The 19,224-nt window shown below is 47.0% G+C and overlaps 1 protein-coding gene across 1 annotated transcript in view; it reads left to right on the top strand.

Annotated features, from left to right (window-relative positions):
- Positions 1-19,224, top strand: part of MYO1E (myosin IE) — a 240,056-nt gene that overhangs the window by 208,523 nt on the left and 12,309 nt on the right. Inside the window, exons 23-26 of the mRNA XM_045395539.2 lie at positions 4,238-4,384; positions 6,259-6,416; positions 9,589-9,681; positions 14,206-14,407. Of these exons, the coding sequence (XP_045251474.2) occupies positions 4,238-4,384; positions 6,259-6,416; positions 9,589-9,681; positions 14,206-14,407 (600 nt within the window). The remainder of the gene's footprint in view (positions 1-4,237; positions 4,385-6,258; positions 6,417-9,588; positions 9,682-14,205; positions 14,408-19,224) is intronic.

Here is a 19,224-nt window from a genome sequence, read left to right as displayed (position 1 = left end):
TGAAGGATCCTCCCAGAGCTGCTGCTTGTTCAACTACTGACCTGGCCCCAGTCTTATTTGAAAAACAAGGAAACTTATTTGAAAAACTCAATTCCACTCATTACCACAGGTGTAATGACCCATGTTCTTGGCTTTGCTATTGTAGGTGTTGAGCTTGGGGCCATGGAAGCTCTTATTTGGGGCTCTCTGATGAGGCTTCTCGTTTTTCTTCTCATTCTGGTAGCTGACCACAAGAAGGATGAGACCAAAAGTTGTGTGGCTGGCTGTCTGGATTAACAGATTTTCCAGTACTTGTCTCCAATGGGAAAAACAACCCGTAAGACGGTGCTTTTTAGACAGAGGCTCTAGCTCCCTGGTCACAACATTCTTGCCCAGAATGTTTCCTTGCCTGAATCCCCTAAACTTTCTGGCAGTAAAAACAGCCCACTTCACTGCCTGTCCTGCTGACCTGAAGCATTACTGGCATCGTGGCTTGCTGGGGCCTGTAAGCACTGGGAACCTGGAAGTTGTCAGCATCATGGGATTGAACACCTACCTGGTGCTGAGCCCTGGTTTTCGAAGGTGGATGAGGCACAGTCACTGCCTCGGGAAGCTCCTCTCATTCTGGAAGGGGGAACAGACAGCTGAGTAAACATGTGCCTTACTACAAGTGTTCCCAGCGTGATTTAAAGGATACTCCTGGGACTCAAAAGAGGAGAGTGGGTCTTTGCACCTGCGGCTCAGGTGAAGCTTCTTTGAGCCGGACACATCACTGCTGAGGCCTGCACCTGCGTCCAGGCTTTCTCAGAGAAATGGAGAAGGTTCTGAAACTGGTGCCCCTGGTTTCTCTGAGTGGTAGAATTCTGGGCAAGGTTTATTTTCTTCTTGATTCGCCTCCATATCTTCCAGTTTACTAAAAGCAGCATATTTCATAAGCAGGAAAGACTTTTGTAAAAGCTTAAATAAAGGCAGGGCTATCCTTGGAAATTGCCTTTTCAGCTTAAAAAAAAAAAAAAAAAAAACTCCTTCAGGACTTTCCTTGGTGTTTTGTAACTACATTTCTGTGAAAAGATATATTGGTTAAGAGAGTAAAACAAGATTTTCTAGTGTTGTCAGCAATACAACAGTAAGCCACAAAGACGGAGGAAAAAAAAACAAGGGCAGATCCAAACCAGAGACTAGTAAGAGGTCTTCCAACACAGGGTGCGGCGTCAAACATCTGTAAGGAATTGCAGCATAGGAATAAGTCAGGGGTGAAGTCCAAAGATAAGTCTGGCTTTTTAGAATAAATAAACACAAAAGCTTTGTTTTCAGGTCCAGGAGCATGGGCTGAGGAGAGCAGAATGAGCTGAGACCCTGGCCTGGGTGAAGGTGGTCTGCCTGGCTCCAATGCCTGGATCACTGAAGGGAGGGGACTTTGGATTTGATGGTTAAAGTCAAAGTGTCCAAACACATCTCTTCTCATTTCTAGATTCATGCTGATAATTGACCTGGAAGTTTTGGCCCGCTTGCTTTTTTCGTTATGATAATAATGAAACTCCTAATAAATCTAAGCACATTAAACCAGTCAAGGTGACTTGTGCTGGGCTCATTTAGCCCTGTTGAATAATCACCATCCTGCCACAGTTCAGTCAGGCAAGCAGGCATGATCAGACATGCCAGAGAGAGCTTTGAGCAAACCACCAAAACAGGGAGGAGTTTCATTCCCCACCCCAGAGGCCAAAAAGTGGAGCTTCTTGTTTCACTCTGGTCTATTGCATGCGCTCTACCTATTGCAGCCGTGTTCTTTCACCTGGGCTAGGGTGCTAGGAGGCTTAGACTTTATTAATTCAAAATGACTTGGAAGAGCTCTTTTGAGCAGCTTTTCATAAGTGCTTTTTGGAGTTTTGGATTGCTGGCTGTCCCTTTAAAGGGAGGGAGGAGGTGCTTGTTCCCAGGCACTGTAGAACTGGCATGTTGGCCCTGAATTGCCTTTGCATGCACTGTTGACTGATGGAGATGAAAACTGTCTGTTGTTTAAACCACTGGTTGTCAAGGTTTATCCCTGATCCCAGCTATCACAGGAGGGGGCAAGAAGCATGGCTATGATATGGGGATGTCTGAAAACAAACATCTGGGGTAATGATAATGACCAAGTGCTCCTCCCAAATGGCCATTATTTGGTAAACCAAATAAACCACGGTAAAGTGTTCTGACTTCACATCCAAGGGAAAGTTTGGCTGCTCTTCAGGAAGCTGGCCATGAAAGGGCCAAGCTCCTTTCCCCTGACGCTGGCCTCTTGCTTCCAGTGAACTCCATGCACCGCCCCACCCCACCCCCATGGTTTGTGCATGCTGCCATTCTATGCCTTCCTATTCAATTGTGCTGCAGTTCCTTCAACCTCTTTTTCTCCTGTGGATTACCAAGCTCCTTTCCTGTAGGAGGACTGAAAGTGCATAATTTGAAAAAAAAAAAAAAAAAAGAGAATTTAGTTTTTACAGTTCTAGAGACCGGGACGTCCGAGGTCAAGGTGCAGGCAGATCTGGTGTCTGCTGAAGGCCACTGTCTTCTTTATAGATGGCACCTCTTGTTGTGTCCTCACATGTGAGAAGGATAGAAAGGGCAAACCACTCCTGTAAGGTCACTAATCCAATTTGTGAGGACCCCTTCCTTGTAACTTAATCACCTCCTTAAGGCCACACTTCTTAATACTAGCACATTGGTGAATAAGCTTCAACATCAGACCAAGGTAGAGGCTGTGGCTACAGCTACTGGTTCCATCAGCTCCGGGTCACTAGCTCCCTGTCTCAGCCCGGAGAGAAGGTTCCTGACAAGCCTGGGAGAGTCCACCAAGATTCTCTGTCCAAGGGAGCCCTGTGATCCCAACAAGGGCCCAGCCCCTACCTTGACCTGTGAATGGGGCTGAACAGGGATAGCACAGGAGTTTCCTTTTAAATGGGTCAGATTTTACATGGAAGAAGGATCCTGGGTCTCAAAGATTCTCTACAGCTCAGTCCTCTGTGTGGTCCCCTTGCCTTATCATCTGGCTTTGTCACAGCCTGGTAATCCCACTGGTGCAGTGACACCAGGAGCTCCGAGAGCAGAGCAGAGCTCCTGAGCCATGCTGCAGGGCTCTGGGTGTTCAAAGAACCGTGTGTGTGGCGCTTGGAGAGACTAAAATGTGACCATGGTCAATTCACTGAAGCGGGTTTGCCTAATTTGTTTCTAATGCCTGGGAAAATGCTTACAATCCCTGATGAAATCTCATTCTTCAAAGGGTTGTTTTCGGTATTTGGCAGTGGTACTTGGAGATACTCATAAACTTATATATTACAGCCTTTAGGGTGGTGGCCCCATTCACCTGAGTGATAAATCTAACAGAGAATGCAAATTCTCAATTACACACGTTGTCGCTCTCTACCAAGCCTAGCCAGGCCTGAAGATGGAACTTCGTCTCACCCACCTCCCCTGACCACCAGGCATTTCCTCAGCGCTGGGTCTGCCTCAGCGTTTCTCTGCCATCACCCTTTAGCTCCCAACACCTGCTCCCCTCCAGGCAGAAATTTCTCCACAATCCCACCCTGTCCAAACATGTGGTTCCTACAAAGATGTGTTCTCTCCTTGTCTGACAAAATTCATTAGCTTGAAGGTGATGATTTTTGCTTGTTTGCTGTTTGTCCATCTGACCTTTGCATCTCTGAACTTGGACGTGTCTGTACATTCTAGTAGCTCCTGGTTTGCAGTGTCCGCAGAGCACTGTTTGCCAGAAGGTTCTTAATAAGTACCTTGAAGTCCAGGACATTGGCTTCCCTCTTGATAACCGAGCTTATAATTCTTCAAGTTCAAATTTACTACAATAGCTACAACCATATCATAAATTATACTAATACTAACTTGGAACTTAAATGTAGAGTTATCCCTTTTCAGCTGCATTCTATTCATAACGTTCTGGATTTTTATGGTCTTAAAAACACAAGTTGGATTTGAAAATGGATTTTTTAAAAATATGGGCTAAATTGTCCTTAAGTTCCTCATTTTAAAAATCATGTGGAAAAAGTACTTTGATTATCCTTTTGTTGGGCTATAAACTTTCTTTGAAAGCAGATTTCAGCAATCTCATTATGTAATTCCATTGTAGTTGGTTTTTGTTTGAAAGATTATTACTATAGAAAGACTAAAATCTTAGCACTATCTTGCAGGATTTTTAAAATGGAAGAAAAAAAATAGAGTAAACAGAAGCACAGCTTTCACCAAGTGTGTTTGTCCAATCTCTTTACAGTACTATGCAGGATGACATTTTTATTCTCCATGAGCAAGAGTATGACAGTTTGCTTGAATCTGTCTTCAAAACTGAATTCCTAAGCCTCTTAGCAAAGCGTTACGAGGAGAAAACCCAGAAGCAACTACCTCTGAAATTCAGCAATACGTAAGTCCGGATCTGGGACCCAAACTTCTGCGTGTAGCTAAAAAGGGGCCTTGATCGCACCCCTGGGATTCAGGATGGGGCTGGGGGAGGCTTGCGAGGAGGAGAGTGGGGTCTGGCTGGCCCCAGTGGAACCTTAGAGCCTGCAGAAGACAGTCTGGATAGCAGTCACAGACTTGGAAAAGGTTACTTTTGCATTTCTGTGAAATAATGACTTCGTAGACTAGTGTATTTTATCATTTAGACAAAAACCTCCTAAATGAGGCAGACAAAGGCAGATTTTTATGTCTCACCCAAAAATAGGGTTTTTAATTTAGCAGAGCAGACAGGAATAGAATCAGGCTGGAAGCAGATGAAAGTGACAAAGGTGGGGGCATAAATTCCCCAAACTAATGCATAATAAAACCTATTTATTGGTAGGGCCTCTGGGGGCTTGAGGACTATAGGTGGCCAATGTGTTGTGTAGGTGGCTCACCTTCCCTTCTTTTTTTTTTTGAGATGGAGTCTCGTTCTGTTGCCCAGGCTGGACGTCTGCCTCCCATGTTCAAGCAATTCTCCTGCCTCAGCCTCCTGAGTAGCTAGGATTACAGGTGCTCACCACCACATCTGGCTAATTTTTTGTATTTTTAGTAGATATAGGGTTTTACCATGTTGGCCAGGCTGATCTTGAACTCCCAACCTCAAGTCATCCGCCCACGTTGGCCTCCCAAAGTGCTGGTATCACAGGCTTGAGCCACCATGCCCGGCCTCACTTTCATTTCTTTTGGCAACATGACCTAATGGACCAGGTACTGGCATACTGTTGACCCTCTAATCTCAGATTTGCTGAGTAAGAGTTATTTAGCTAGTCTGGACAATATAGTAAGACCACATCTCTACAAAAAGTAAAAAATAAAAAAAAAAAAATTAGCCGGGTATGGTGGTGCATGCCTGTAGTCCCAGCTACACGGGAGGCTGAGGTGGGAGGATACTTGAGCCCAGGAGGCAGAGATTGCAGTGAGCTGAGACTGCGCCACTACACGCCAGCCTGGGCAACAGAGCAAGACCCTGTCTAAAACACAGAAAGAAAGTTATTTAACTTTTCTTTTTAAATGTCCCCATCTATAAAATGGGAATATCCTCCATCTTTTCCCAGCTACAAGAATGAGGCCAAGACAAAGCCTTAATATCATGATGAGGGGAACTTATAATAGGCAGCTACTTAAAATTATGATTTTTCCTTCCTATGATATGAGAAAATATAAGTTAAAAGCAGAATAAGGATTGCATAATGCAGGCATATGGGCAATACAGAAGCATTAAAACTGGCTGGGGAGTTTGGGAATTGCAGGTAAATCCTGTCTTCTATTTGGATCTTGGTTGCTAGTGTGTCTTTTTCCATCCCCGGGTGGGATGTCATGGTGCAAGAACAGTACGGGACTAAACAAAGCCAGGTTCTGTGCTAAAGAGTCTTCAAGCTGGCCTGGGTCTGGCATCTGTCAGTCCTCCACAAGCACAGGAGCAGGGACAACAGCTGGAAGCACAATGACAGCACAGTGGTGTGACCTGGAAATTGTCTCTTTCCTCTGTCCCCTCAGCAGGTGCCCCTGAGGCCACCTGACAGAGTGGCACTGGCACATTAGCGAGGTGTACCTCCCTCACCACCTGGTGTCTCATGGTACCGGGCCCCAGATGCTCCTGCTTCTGGCTCATTGTCATGCAGCGACAGTGCCACCCCATGGATGCGGTGCACATCCTCAGGGCCCTGCCCCGGTGTGGATTGTCCAGTCTTGCCTCATGTTTATGCTTTTCCAGCAGCAGAACTCCATGGCAGGATCTCTGAGCACCGTTTTCTCACTGCTTCCTTCGACCTGTTAACCCCAGTGTGCTTTTTGCAGGCTTGAACTGAAGTTGAAAAAGGAGAACTGGGGTCCCTGGAGTGCGGGGGGCTCCCGGCAAGTGCAGTTCCACCAAGGCTTTGGGGACCTGGCTGTCCTCAAGCCCAGTAACAAAGTGCTGCAGGTCAGCATTGGACCTGGACTGCCCAAGAACTCCCGTAAGTGCTCCACGGGCCCTGCAGGCAGAACTGCCGCCGCTCACCCGAGTCTCCTGAGCGAATGCTAAAAACGTGTGCACAGATGTGGGGGCTGAGAATCAGTACACCTGCTGCTTCCTGGGGCTCAGGCTTTCTTCAGAATGGAACATTTCAAACTAAAGCAACAGCAAGGAAAATGAGCAGGTTAAAAGTTTCTGAGGGACTTAGTACTTATGTATCAGTATACCTGGCATTACAATATTGTGATTAAAACAAATCAGAGTTCGTTAGCTTCAAATTTCCCCTCCCTTTCCAGTCAGATCTTGTCCACAATACCAACATCATCCTCTATGCCACCTTTAAAGAAATTGACTGGGCCAGGCGCAGTGGCTCACACCTATAATCCTGGCACTTTGGGAGGCCAAGGCCGGACGATCGCTTGAATCCAAGAGTTCTAGACCAGCGTGAGTAACATGGTAAAATCCTGTCTCCACACACAAAAATAAAAATACAACAATTCGCCAGGCATGGTGGTGCACGCCTGTAGTCCCAGCCACTTGAGAGGCTGAGGTGGGACGATGGCTTATGCCTGGGAGGTCAGGGCTGCAGTAGCCTGGGTGACAGAGCAAGACCTTGTCTCATTAAGAAAAAGAAGACACTTTGGGAGGCCGAGACGGGCGGATCACGAGGTCAGGAGATCAAGACCATCCTGGCTAACACGGTGAAACCCCGTCTCTACTGAAAAATACAAAAAAACTAGCCAGGCGAGGTGGCGGGCGCCTGTAGTCCCAGCTACTCGGGAGGCTGAGGCAGGAGAATGGCGTAAACCCAGGGGGCGGAGCTTGCAGCCAGCAGAGATCACGCCACTAAGAAATAAAACACCACACACATACACACACACACACACACATACACACACAGACACATGCACTACCTCAAACCCCAGTCTAACTCCTTCCCTGGCCTTTGATTCTTTTTCTATTTATAATTGGTATTTATAACTTATATCTATAGTACACAGCATAGAATAATATATGCTATGTATACTGTGATATTGTTCTAAAATTTGGCCTGTGTGTGTGATCACACACATGAAGATGCCATATGTAAAATAACTGTGTCTAGGCCAGGCACAGTGGCTCATGCCTGTAATCCCAGCACTTTGGGAGGCCGAGGCAGGTGGATCAGCTGAGGTCAGGAGTTCGAGACCAGCCTGACCAACACCCCGTCTCTATGAAATGCAAAAAACTAACAGGGTGTGGTGGCGTATGCCTGTAGTCCCAGCTCCTTGGGAGGCTGAGGCAGGAGAATTGCTTGAACCCAGGAGGCGGAGGTTGCAGTGAGCCAGGGTCACGCCACTGCACTCCAGCCTGGGCAATAAGAGCAAAACTCTACCTCAAAAATTGATTAATTAATTAGCAATTTCTCAAATCCATCTGCAAAGGTACACTTTAACATGTTCTCTAACATATTAATACAATACCAATAATACAATACCAATAAATGCCATCTTTTTTTTTTTTTTTTGAGACGGAGTCTCGCTCTGTCACCCAGGCTGGAGTGCAGTGGCCGGATCTCAGCTCGCTGCAAGCTCCGCCTCCCATTCTCCAGCCTCAGCCTCCCGAGTAGCTGGGACTACAGGCGCCCGCCACCACGCCCGGCTAGTTTTTTGTATTTTTTTACTAGAGACAGGGTTTCACCATGTTAGCCAGGATGGTCTTGATCTCCTGACCTCGTGATCCGCCTGTCTCGGCCTCCCAAAGTGCTGGGATTACAGGCGTGAGCCACCGCGCCCGGCCCATCATATTTTTATATGTGTAGGGCCACCACTCAGGAAATGTTGGTGTATGTCTGTGTATCCGTTAGTACTTGCAGAAAACAGCAACTTTTGGGGGGATTTCGGAAGAGACTTTTCAAGAAGAAGATGTGGACAGGGTTTAGGGAACAAAGTAGGGACCCAGGGAAAAGGAACAGCGGGAGATCATTGTTACCTGCAAACCTGAAGCAGCAGAGGGAGGAACGAGGTGAACTGAAGGCTGTATAGGCAGGAAGGAGGCACATGAAGTCCCCCTACCTCCCTCCTGACATTCTAGTCTCCTGCCAGTGCCTCCTGTTGGCCTGGCCTATAGGCCTCACCCCACTGGAAGGCAGAGGCCTGGCTGTCCACAGGACTCAGACCCCAGGGCACGGAGCCGGGCAAAGAAAGGCTGCAAATAACCAGCAGGCGGTGTGTGTGCAGCGGGCCCCAGAGTGGAAACTGCCCAATAGGTGTTGGATTCTACCTTATTTGGGGTGGGGAGAGCGGCCTAGGTACTGGGAGGGAAGCGCCCAACAGGCCACATCCGTTTGCCCCTGGTCCCACGTGGTTGGTTCTCCCAGGCCCCAGAGCTACAGCTCCTCTGCTGTGTCTGCAGTGTGCACCTTGTCACCTCCCACCCTTCTCTATTCTTCAGCTCTTCTCTTTATAAGAAATTCCCTCTGCACCCCTCTTCCAGCTGGTTTAATCCTACCTTCCTTCCTGTTCCACTCGAGACCCTATTTATTGATTTTCTCCCCCCCAGAGATGTCTCTGCAGAGATCTCCTCTGGCTCCTCTGGCCCTGCTGTCCAGCCCTGACTGTGACCCACAGTGTGTTCCTTTGGCCCCCGCTTGTTGCTAATTCCTTCATGTCTGTGTCAAGGGTACAAGTCTGCTTCTACTCCTTGTGGTCTCTGTGTTTAGTTCAAGGACCGTAGAACACACACTCTTGCGTGAAAGGCCCTTGACATAGGCAGGCGTGCAGTCAGCGCCGGAACGGGCTTCCTGCCAACCCCGGTGACCCACAGCGTTAGTGAACCTGCTCAGCCACTTAGCGTGTAGAACATGAATGCAAATGTTAAAATGTTCCGTCTGTCTCAAAAAGTCTGCAGAAATAGAAACACCTTTGTTAGACGATCAGCCCTTCTTTAAAAGCCACGGTCTAACATTTCAAAACTGTACCTCTATAAACCTATCCTCCAGCCCCTCCCACCCAGTAGCTACCATTACATACTTCCCTCAACTGCCCCTTCTCCGCTGCAACTGTTCTCCTGCAGATCCACCTGAGAACTGGAATCCAAGCTTCTCAAAAATTTTCCATATGCAAAGAACCATGAGGATCCATAAAACCAACCAGTAGCGCTGATTTTAACTTTGTCTTGCTTGTTTATTTCAGGTCCTACCAGAAGGAACACTACCCAAAATAGAGGTTATTCCGGTGGGACTCAAAATGCCAACTACCCAATGAGAGCGGCCCCTCCTCCCCCAGGTAAGCCAGCCATGTACCATAGTCTGGGACCACTAAATCTGGACCCATAACATAAAATATGTTTGGGAAGAAACCCATTAGCAGATCAATGCACACATATTAACCAGGCATGGACCATTTCAGTGCCAGATGTACAACGCAGCAGCTCTGCTGGAGACCTCACAATTCAGAAAAGTAGGAGTCAGTGAGACTGAGCTGCGGCTGAGTTTGCAATCTGGATTTCATTACTTCGAAATATTACTCCCTTAGGAAAGGCTTCTGACAGAGAGAAAGGAGTTCTTGTCTGTGACAACTAGACTGTTGTCAGCTTTTAAGACACAGGAAATAGGCGTTTGTCAGGTCTAACCACACCACCACTACCCAGCTCTGGCCAAATACCACTACAGTAGCCCCGGCTTATCCTCGGAGGATGCATTCCGAGACCCCCACTGGGAGCTTGAAAATGCAGATATTACCAAAACCTATCTATACTTTTCCAGTTTGAGTTTTCCACAAAACCAGCAGAAATTTTTTTCCTTCTTCACAATGTTACAGATAGAAGATTCGTTGTTACTGTAGATCTTAGCAACTTCTGCATAATTTTTTATCCTCAGTAAGTTGAGAACTTTCACCCTTTCACTTAAAGGAAGCGCTTAATGGCTTCTCGTTGGCATATCCAAATTGCCGGCTTCCTGGGGCCGTTATGAATAACAAGACGGCTGCTTAGTGACTGATGACGGGGTAGGGGACACAGCATGGATAGGCTGGGCAAAGGGACGATTCGCATCCTGGCGGGACAGAGCGAGATGGCACATAACCTAAACCTTAGGAATTGTTCATTTCTGGAACTTTCATTTAATATTTCCAGGCCACAGTTGACCATGGGTAACTGAAACAGTGGAAAGCACAGTCATGGATAGGAGGGGAGGGGGCCACTGCACAGTATTTTGTAAGTTACAGCAGCTTAATGACTGAATAGAAGAAATTTGTTTTCTATTTGTTTTCTGAGATGAGGATTCAGGAGGCCTGTTCGAAAAAACAAAGTAATATCTGAGAGCATTACAAAATTGTTATAAAGTTTATGCTTATATTTCATGTTTATCTCTTCTTTTTTGGGGATGGGGTCTCAGTTGCCCAACTGGAGTGCAGTGGCATGATCATAGCTCACTGTAGCCTCAACCTCCCTGGATCAAGCGATCCTCCCACCTCAGCCCATTGAGTAGCTGGGACTACAGGCACGTACCACCATACCTGGCTCATTTTTTTACTCTTTGTAGACATGGAGTCTCACTGTGTTGCCCAGGCTGGTCTTGAACTCCTAGGTTCAAACAGTCCTCCCACCTTGGCCTCCCAAAGTGTTGGGATTAAAAGTGTGAGCCACTGCACCTGGCCTCTCATTTTGAATAATAAAAATAAAACTGACAGATCCATACACTCTAAACCTGAATCTTAGACTTTCTGCCTCTAAAAATCTGTGTAGCGTTTGCAAAACACTTGCAAAAATACATAACATCTTTTAATGTTTTTCCATCACTCACAAAATTCAGTTCATAAAAAACTGCTCCCAGAGTGTTTGGTATTAAGCAGTTTAGGATTCTAAGTCTGATAGGGTCATTTTGAGACTGTATTTGATTCCAGTCTTTCCAGCCAAGAGAATTCTATTTGTACCAATGTCTTAGATAAGGAGTAAAAAGCATTTCTTGAGGCTGGTTGCGGTGGCTCACGCCTGTAATCCCAACACTTTGGGAGACCAAGGCAGGAGACTTGCTTGAGACCAGAAGTTTGAGCCCCGCCTGGGCAACATAGCAAAACCCCATCTCTATAAAAATGTTCTGAAAAATTAGCTGCAGCTGGGCGCAGTGGTTCAAACCTATAATCCCAGCACTTTGAGAGACCGAGGCGAGCAGATCATTTGAGGCCAGGAGATTGAGACCAGCCCGGCCAACATGACAAAACCCTGTCTCTACTAAAAATACAAAAATTAGCCAGGCATGGTGGCGCACACCTGTAATCCCAGCTACTGGGAGGCTGAGGCACAAGAATTGCTTGAACCCAGGAGGTAGAGATTGCAGTGAACTGAGATCACCCCACTGCACTCTAGCCTGGGTGACAGAGCAACACTCTGTCTCAAAAATAAATAAACATAAAAAATAAAAATTAGCTGGACCTAGTGGCACATGCCTGGAATCCCAGCTACTCAGGAGGCTGAAGTGGCGGGCTGAGGTGGCTATGATTATGCCACTGCATTCCAGCCTGAGTAACAGAGTGAGACCCTGTCTCAAGATTTAGCTGGGCATGGTGGCATGCACCAGTAATTCCAGTTACTCTCAAAGCTGAGGCATGAACATCATTTGAGCCTGGGAGGCAGAGGTTGCTGTGATCTGAGATCGCACTACTGTACTCCAGCCTGGGTGACTGAGTGAGACTCTGTCTCCCCTCCCCATCCAGCACCCCTGCCCCCCCACCCCCGGCCAAAAAAAAAGACATTTCTTTAGTCTCTGGAATCTCACTGTTGCATGCTAAAGTATGGACACTGGGGCCCAGCAGTGAGAAACTAATCCTCGTCTCTTTTGGAGTCCCCGTCCTGCCTTGACCCAGCTCTGTCTCCTCCTTTCTTCTTTGAAGAAAATCCAAGCACAGAGGAACTTAAGAGAAGCCCTGTAGTACCATATTACTGCGTGTGCACTGGTTCCAGTGGAGAATTCTGGCCAAGTCCACCTGGAACGCTCACTGGCCTCAGCTAGGTTGGCCAAAGCAGCCTCAGATCCAATCAGGCCACAGAGTTTCCGAACTTGAGCAGCGCTCCCCAACTAAGTGCCAGTTCTTTCATCAATCAAATGAGACAATGGGACCTGGATCCATTCAACCAGTGCTTCTCAAACTGTCTGTGGTGGAAGACCAGGGGTTTTCAAGGGGTTTAAAAACATGTCCAGTCCCTCACAAACCATACATTTGTATGATATAATAAAAATGAATTAGTAGAAGAAGAATTTTTAAAGCATATAAAATATAAGCCAAAATTTCTTATTATAAGATGCAACTGGCATGAAATAGATCTGTCAAACTGCCATGAACGTTTCTAAATGCTTACTCTTAACTTCTGATCTTATCGTGGACAAGGGGATCTCGAGCAGCATGTGGGGCGGCCCCTGTGGGAACCCCACTTTTATCATGGGCCATGTGACATCCCAAGGGCATGTCACACTTAAGATGCCCCTCTCCTTTCATTGGGACCCTAAGCAGCAAGTGGGGTCCTTCTACCTTCCTCCATCCCAGACCCTGTGGGAGCCCATTCAGCTCTCACTTACTGAGGGAATGGGGCAAGGTGAAGGGCAGCTGTTTGCTCCAAATGTCTAGTTCTGATCTGGTCTGGTGGCCTGTGGGAGGAAATTGCTAGAGACGTGGCTGGATGAGGAGCCACCCTCTTGAAAGCTCTACCCTGAGAAAACCGGGGTTCAAAGTAAGAATTCCAGCTATTATTACTGGGCAGGAAGAACCCTATTTCTGCAATAATAAGGATATAGAGAAAATGCATGTCGGAGCTGGAAGCCACCAAGCAAATTCTGGACCTATCTCGTGGTTCTTTCGTGAAGAACTGAGACTATGAAACATCAGCTCTCTTGCTCATGATCAGTGTAGCTATCAGAGGCAGAGCCGGAACTGAACCCCTGGTCCTTCTCTAAGGGTCATCCCACTGCTACCAAAGAGTTCTCTTCATTGGGTTGGAAGAGGTTTTTGGGTGGGGTTCACCACAGTGGGCCTTGAAGAGTCTTGTTCTCTTTCTCCAGTCAGCCCAGATCTGTCAGTGGGAGAATGAATAAGGGCCTCTTCATACGTAGCATGGAATGCTAATGCCCGAGTCAGCCAAGATGCATGGTTTGGAGCCTGTCACTCTAACCCATTACTTATTGGCTAATGTGATTTTAACTAGACATCGCTGTTTGGCTGAGAGAGCTTGCTGCATCCGGACTGAGCCAACTGGGTGGCCACTTTTCCCTTGCTTGTGTAGCGCACGCCGTCTGCCTCACACAGCAGGCTCCTGCAGTGGATGCCCAAGACTGACCCCTTGAAAATGGATGTCCAGCTGTTTAAACAGCTGCCTGCCAACCCTCTTGAGTCATAACCTCATAATTTTTCTGAGGCCCAAGAAGGTGTCTCCCAGCCAGCTGTAAGCTTACCTTTCCTTACTGTGGGCTTTGAACCCCAGGAAATCTGGGGATTCTGTTGTCACCAAGCATGTGCTGAGTGTCCGCTGTGTTCCGGGCACATCCTGGGAAGTTGACCATGCATTGTTGGGCGCATTAAATACATAAAATTTTATTTGTCAGTTATACCTCAGTAAAGCCTGGGAATGGGGAGAACAGAGAATCCGCTCTAATTCTCACAATGTGTTAGCAGTGATGCCTTCCATTTTTTTCACATGGGGAAATTGAGACTCAGAAGTTAAGTAAGCTGCCCTTGTAGTACGTGGAAGAAATGTGGAGAGACTTTTGGCAAAGGATCCAAAAATGTAAGCCTTATGTCCTTCTCTCTTTCTCTCTCTAGGATACCATCAGAACGGAGTCATCAGAAACCAGTTCGTGCCACATCCCGACGCTCCTGGAAGCCAGAGGGCCAGTCAGAAAAGCCTGTACACCTCCATGGCCCGCCCGCCCTTGCCACAGCAGCAGTCTACTGCTTCAGACCGAGTGTCACAGACGCCAGAGAGCCTGGATTTCCTCAAGGTCCCGGACCAGGGAGCTGCAGGGTAAGATTCTCACATCCTGTGGATGAAGCTGGCAAGCTCCACTCCATCATTCAGAACAAGGGTTCAGAGGTTCCTGGGGGCTGTCAGTGCAGGATTCTAAAGTTCAGTTTTCCACCTCAGTGCTGTATTCCGGGAGCCAAGGCTGTGGGGCTGTGGGGCTGTGGGGCTGTGGCTGGTACTTCTAAAGGTACAGCCGCATTAATAGCAGACAGCTCATTTCATTCTCCAGAGAAGGCTTAGCTTGGAAACATCAGAAAATGGGTGCCCTTTGGCCCCAGATACAGTTACTCTGCGACCTCTTTGTTTTTTCTGGCATGGTTGAGGAATAAGGGAGCTTTTGATTTGTGTCTGTGCCTGCAGTTGCATAAATACAACAGCTTTAAGAGTCTTCAGCAACATTAAGAATAACATCCCAGTGTTCTATATGATGTTTGTTGAAGAATAAGAGTTTTTGTGGCTTTACAGTGACAGCCTATCTGCCTTTCTAGAATATAAATAAAGAGTGGTGAAGAGAACCCAGGCTTTTTAGCTGGAGGAAGTAAAGATGCCTGAAGCTCTGTGTAGATATTAGAAGAGCTCTCAGTTTTAAAAGGGGGTTAAGACATGTCCTGTGGAGTCACAGGGATGGAACTAGCGCCAGCTGAAAACCAGTTAGTGAACTCAGCCAGGAGGTAGATTTTGGCTCCAGTAAAGGAAGAACGTTGTAGCAACCCAAATATGAGTTGCCCTCGCATGTAAAGAGCATTTTGTCCCTGGGAGCATCCAGGCACCGGCTGGATGGCGATCACCAGGCAGGAGTGTTCAGAGTAGTGTTGTCAAATGTCAGATCAGGTCTCTCTAACACTGGACCTGCTGCTTACCCTCTAGTTTCCTTGTCTAAGCACTAATGTAATGCCATCAAGCTTGCAGGGTTGTCGGGAGGACTAGAAATAATATCCATAAAATCTCTAGCATGGTACTTGGCTGGCAGGAGTCTACTCACATAACGCTAGCTTGAGGGTGGTGATGATGGTGACAGAGTGATGATGATGAGGACCCCCGTCACTTCATGGAGGATGAACTAGAGACTTGTAAGGAATCTTCCAGCTCTGCACGACTCTCCGGAGTGGCTCTGTCTGCTAAAGCCAGTAACGGCCTGCTCCCGCCCACTCTCTCTTCTCTTCCCCTCTCTCAGGCCCACTTCCATTTTCCACTCTCTCCTGTCTCTAGCACCATGGAGAAGTTTCAAATGAGGATCAGGAGGTATGAATGCAAAACAGACCCGTGCAGGAAGAGAAGCAGCATCTCCTTCCTCTGAGGGGGGCAGCCATCCATCCACCTTTTTGTTTGTGGTTGGTTGCTTTGTTTTTTGAGACAGGGTCTCGCTCTGTTGCCCAGGCTGCAGTGCAGTGGCACAATCTTGGCTCACTGCAGCCTCCTCCTCGCAGGTTCAAGTGATTCTCCTGCCTCAGCCTCCTGAGTAGCTGGGATTATAGGTACCCAGCGCCACGCCCAACTAATTTTTTTTTTCTTTTTTTGATACGGAGTCTCGCTCTGTTGCCAGGCTGGAGTGCAGTGGCATGATCTCGGCTCACTGCAATCTCTGCCTCCCGGGTTCATGCGATTCCCCTGCCTCAGCTTCCCAAGTAGCCAGGACTACAGGCACGTGCCACCACACCTGCCTAATTATTTTATTTTATTTTTTGTATTTTAGTAGAGACAGGGTTTCACTGTGTTGGCCAGGCTAGTCTCGAACTCCTGACCTCAAGTAATCCACCCACCTCGGCCTTCTAAAGTGCTGGGATTACAGGCATGAGCCACCGTGCCTGGCCCCATTAACCTTTATGCCCTATTTGCCCTATTATTCGATGTTTTTCCTGCCTTAGCAGCTTCCTTCTAAAGACCACAGAGCTTTTAGGAACTTTACCATGTTCTCTCCTAGCGTTCCTTTTCCCCTGGCAAGTCTTACCTCACTTCATTTGGGCTACAAATATGAAAGCACCTTAGCTGTTTTTTTTGTTTGTTTTGTTTTGTTTTGTTTTTGAGACAGTGTCTTATTCTGTTGCCAGGCTGCAGTGCAGTGGTGCGATCTCGGCTCACTGAAACCTCCATGTCCTGAATTCAAGTGACTGTCCTACCTTAGCCTCCTGAGTAGCTGGGACTACAGGCGCCCGCTACCACACCCAGCTAATTTTTTTGTATTTTTTGTTGAGACAGGGTTTCACCATGTTGGCCAGGATGGTCTCGATCTCTTGACCTCATGATCTGCCTGCCTTGTCCTCCCAAAGTAGCTGGGATTACAGGCGTGAGCCACAGCACCCAGCTTAAAGCACCTTAGTTTTATCACACAGACGGCCATCAGTAGAGTGGATGCCACCCTTATATAGACCTCTCCCTGCGCGCGCGCGCACGCGCGCGCATGTGTGTGTGTGTGTGTGCGTGTGTGTGTGTGTGTGTCTCCCTCTCCTCTTCCCTTCCACTACCCCCCCCTCTTGGGTAAGTAGCTATATCCTAGCAGTTGTCATGACCATGGTTTACCTAATTGGCTTGGTCTAAACCAGTAGTTCTCAAACTCTAGTGTGCACTAGAATCACCTGGAAAGCTTGCTGACCCACTTCCCGAGTTTCTGATTCTGTAGGTCTGGGGTAGGGCCTACGAATTTGCATTTCTACCATGTTCCCAGGTGATACTCTGATCCAGGGACCACATTTTGAAAATCATTAGTCTGAAGGCACCTGTGGTCTGATTGATAAAGCCAGGGAAGCTTCCATGTGAAGGTGAATTGCAAGGGTGCTGTTAGGCTCACAGGATTTTCGATCTCTAACCCAGACCTACACCTTTCAGGTGGGTGAGCATCACTAAGTCACCCCCCTAGGCCCAGTTTGATCCCTCAAAGTAGGCAGGGTATTAAAAGCAGTCAACAGAATGCACCAAATCTCTTAGCTCTGTCTGCTAGCTGCCTACTTACTTTGGTTTTGGCAAGCAAAACCATCTTTCCAGCCTACTTTGCAAGTTGCAGACTTGCACATCAGCCAGCTGGGAGCATCTGTCAGCCAAAAGTAGGCAATTTAGGAACACTGTGTCTTAACCAAGGCTGCTCCCTTCCAGCCCTCTGCCATGTGGTTCCCTATTTAAGTCTTATCGCACCCTTTGCCGCCTTCAGGCCTAAAGACTGGGTACACGTGGTGCTGTCTTGGAGGCTGGCCATGAGGCCGGAAGGAGAGGACACCTTCACACCTGTCTACTAGGCAGTAAGATTTCCTTGTATGTAAAACACGATTAGTAGGCACACTGTGTCTTAGCCTCCTCTTTGTAACCTTAAATCTGCTGTGCAAACATTCCTTACAAAATAGTACCTTGGGCAAAGGGCTGAACCTTTTGTTAGTATTTATTTTCTAAAACACATAAAGGTGAAAATTAAAAGTGTCTAATGTGGCCAGAGACTTTGGATGTGGCATTTTATGGATCCCCATGGTTACCTAAATTTAACAGCTTCTTCGTGTTTGCCATAAAAACCTGAATTGCATTTATCCCACAGGAGGCTGTTGAAGCATGCAGGGAATTTTAGGATCCCAAGTTTGTACTTTTTCCATAAATATGAAAATTCTTATATACATCAAAGTTCTAAACAGTAACCTTGACTTTAACCAGTCTATGAAAGGAGGATTACTATGGTCTTTCTTTCCCGGCTCTCACATTCTGGGTTTCTCTTTCCTTCCTCTCTCATCCCTCAGTGCACTTTTTCTGTAATTTATTTTGGATCATGTAATATGGATAAAATCAAATGATGTAATTAGCACCTCAAGTTAATTCAGGCAAGTCTTTATCAGTTTATTTTAGGTTCAATCAGTTGTTTTGAAGAGAGCATGAAGATTTCACTAAATTAATTACCATCCCAACTGGATTCTTTACCCTTGCATTGCAGTATTTGTGCACATGGTAGCTATCATTATCATTCTCCTGGAAACACTGAGAGATCTGCAGTGGGAATCAGAATCTTGCCATCGATTAGTATAGCTTTTGAAAAGTCTAACTCAGGTCAAAGATCTTTCCTGATTCTCAAGGAAAGAGAAGAGGTTAGGCAAGAATCTTATAAACAGTTCATCCAGGCCGGGCATGGTGGCTCACGCCTGTAATCCAGCACTTTGGAAGGCCGAGGTGGACGGAACACGAGGTCAGGAGATTGAGACCATCCTGGTTAACACGGTGAAACCCCATCTCTACTAAAAATACAAAAAATTAGCCGGGCATGGTGGCGGGCGCCTGTAGTCCCAGCTACTCGGGAGGCTGAGGCAGGAGAATGGCATGAAACTGGGAAGCGGAGCTTGCAGTGAGCCGAGATTGCGCCACTGCACTCCAGCCTGGGCCACAGAGTGAGACTCCATCTCAAAAAAATACACAAAACAGTTCATCCATCCACTTTTGCTCTGATCTCACTATCCAGTGTGTGTCGTAATTTTCCCTCCTATAACTGAAATGTACATAATCTATCTGCAGTTCATTCTTGGAAGCATTAAAACCCAGACTGGAAATGTCTGTTAACCTTTTTAATCCTGTGGTCCATTTTGTGGGAGGACAACTTCAGGAAATTTCAAGATACTCCAGAGATTAATCCAACTAGAAGTTGGAAAAACAGAAAAATCTTGCAGGTGCTCAGTGGTGGGGCCTCTGGGCATGCCACAAAGGAGGGGCCAACAGAAATAGTTAAATGCTGCCTCTGTGTCTCTTGTCAAGATCCTCCCAATGGAGTCATATTTTCAAGGGGCTTAAAATTTCCATCAAGTGTCCAACAGCAATATTTCTCAACCCATAATCTATGGGAGCAGCAGCCATATCCT

This window comes from Macaca fascicularis, chromosome 7, assembly GCF_037993035.2.
Source record: "Macaca fascicularis isolate 582-1 chromosome 7, T2T-MFA8v1.1".
NCBI lineage: Eukaryota > Metazoa > Chordata > Mammalia > Primates > Cercopithecidae > Macaca > Macaca fascicularis.
The sequence above is the reverse complement of the archived record's forward strand: the minus strand, read 5'-3'. Positions and strand labels throughout refer to the sequence as shown.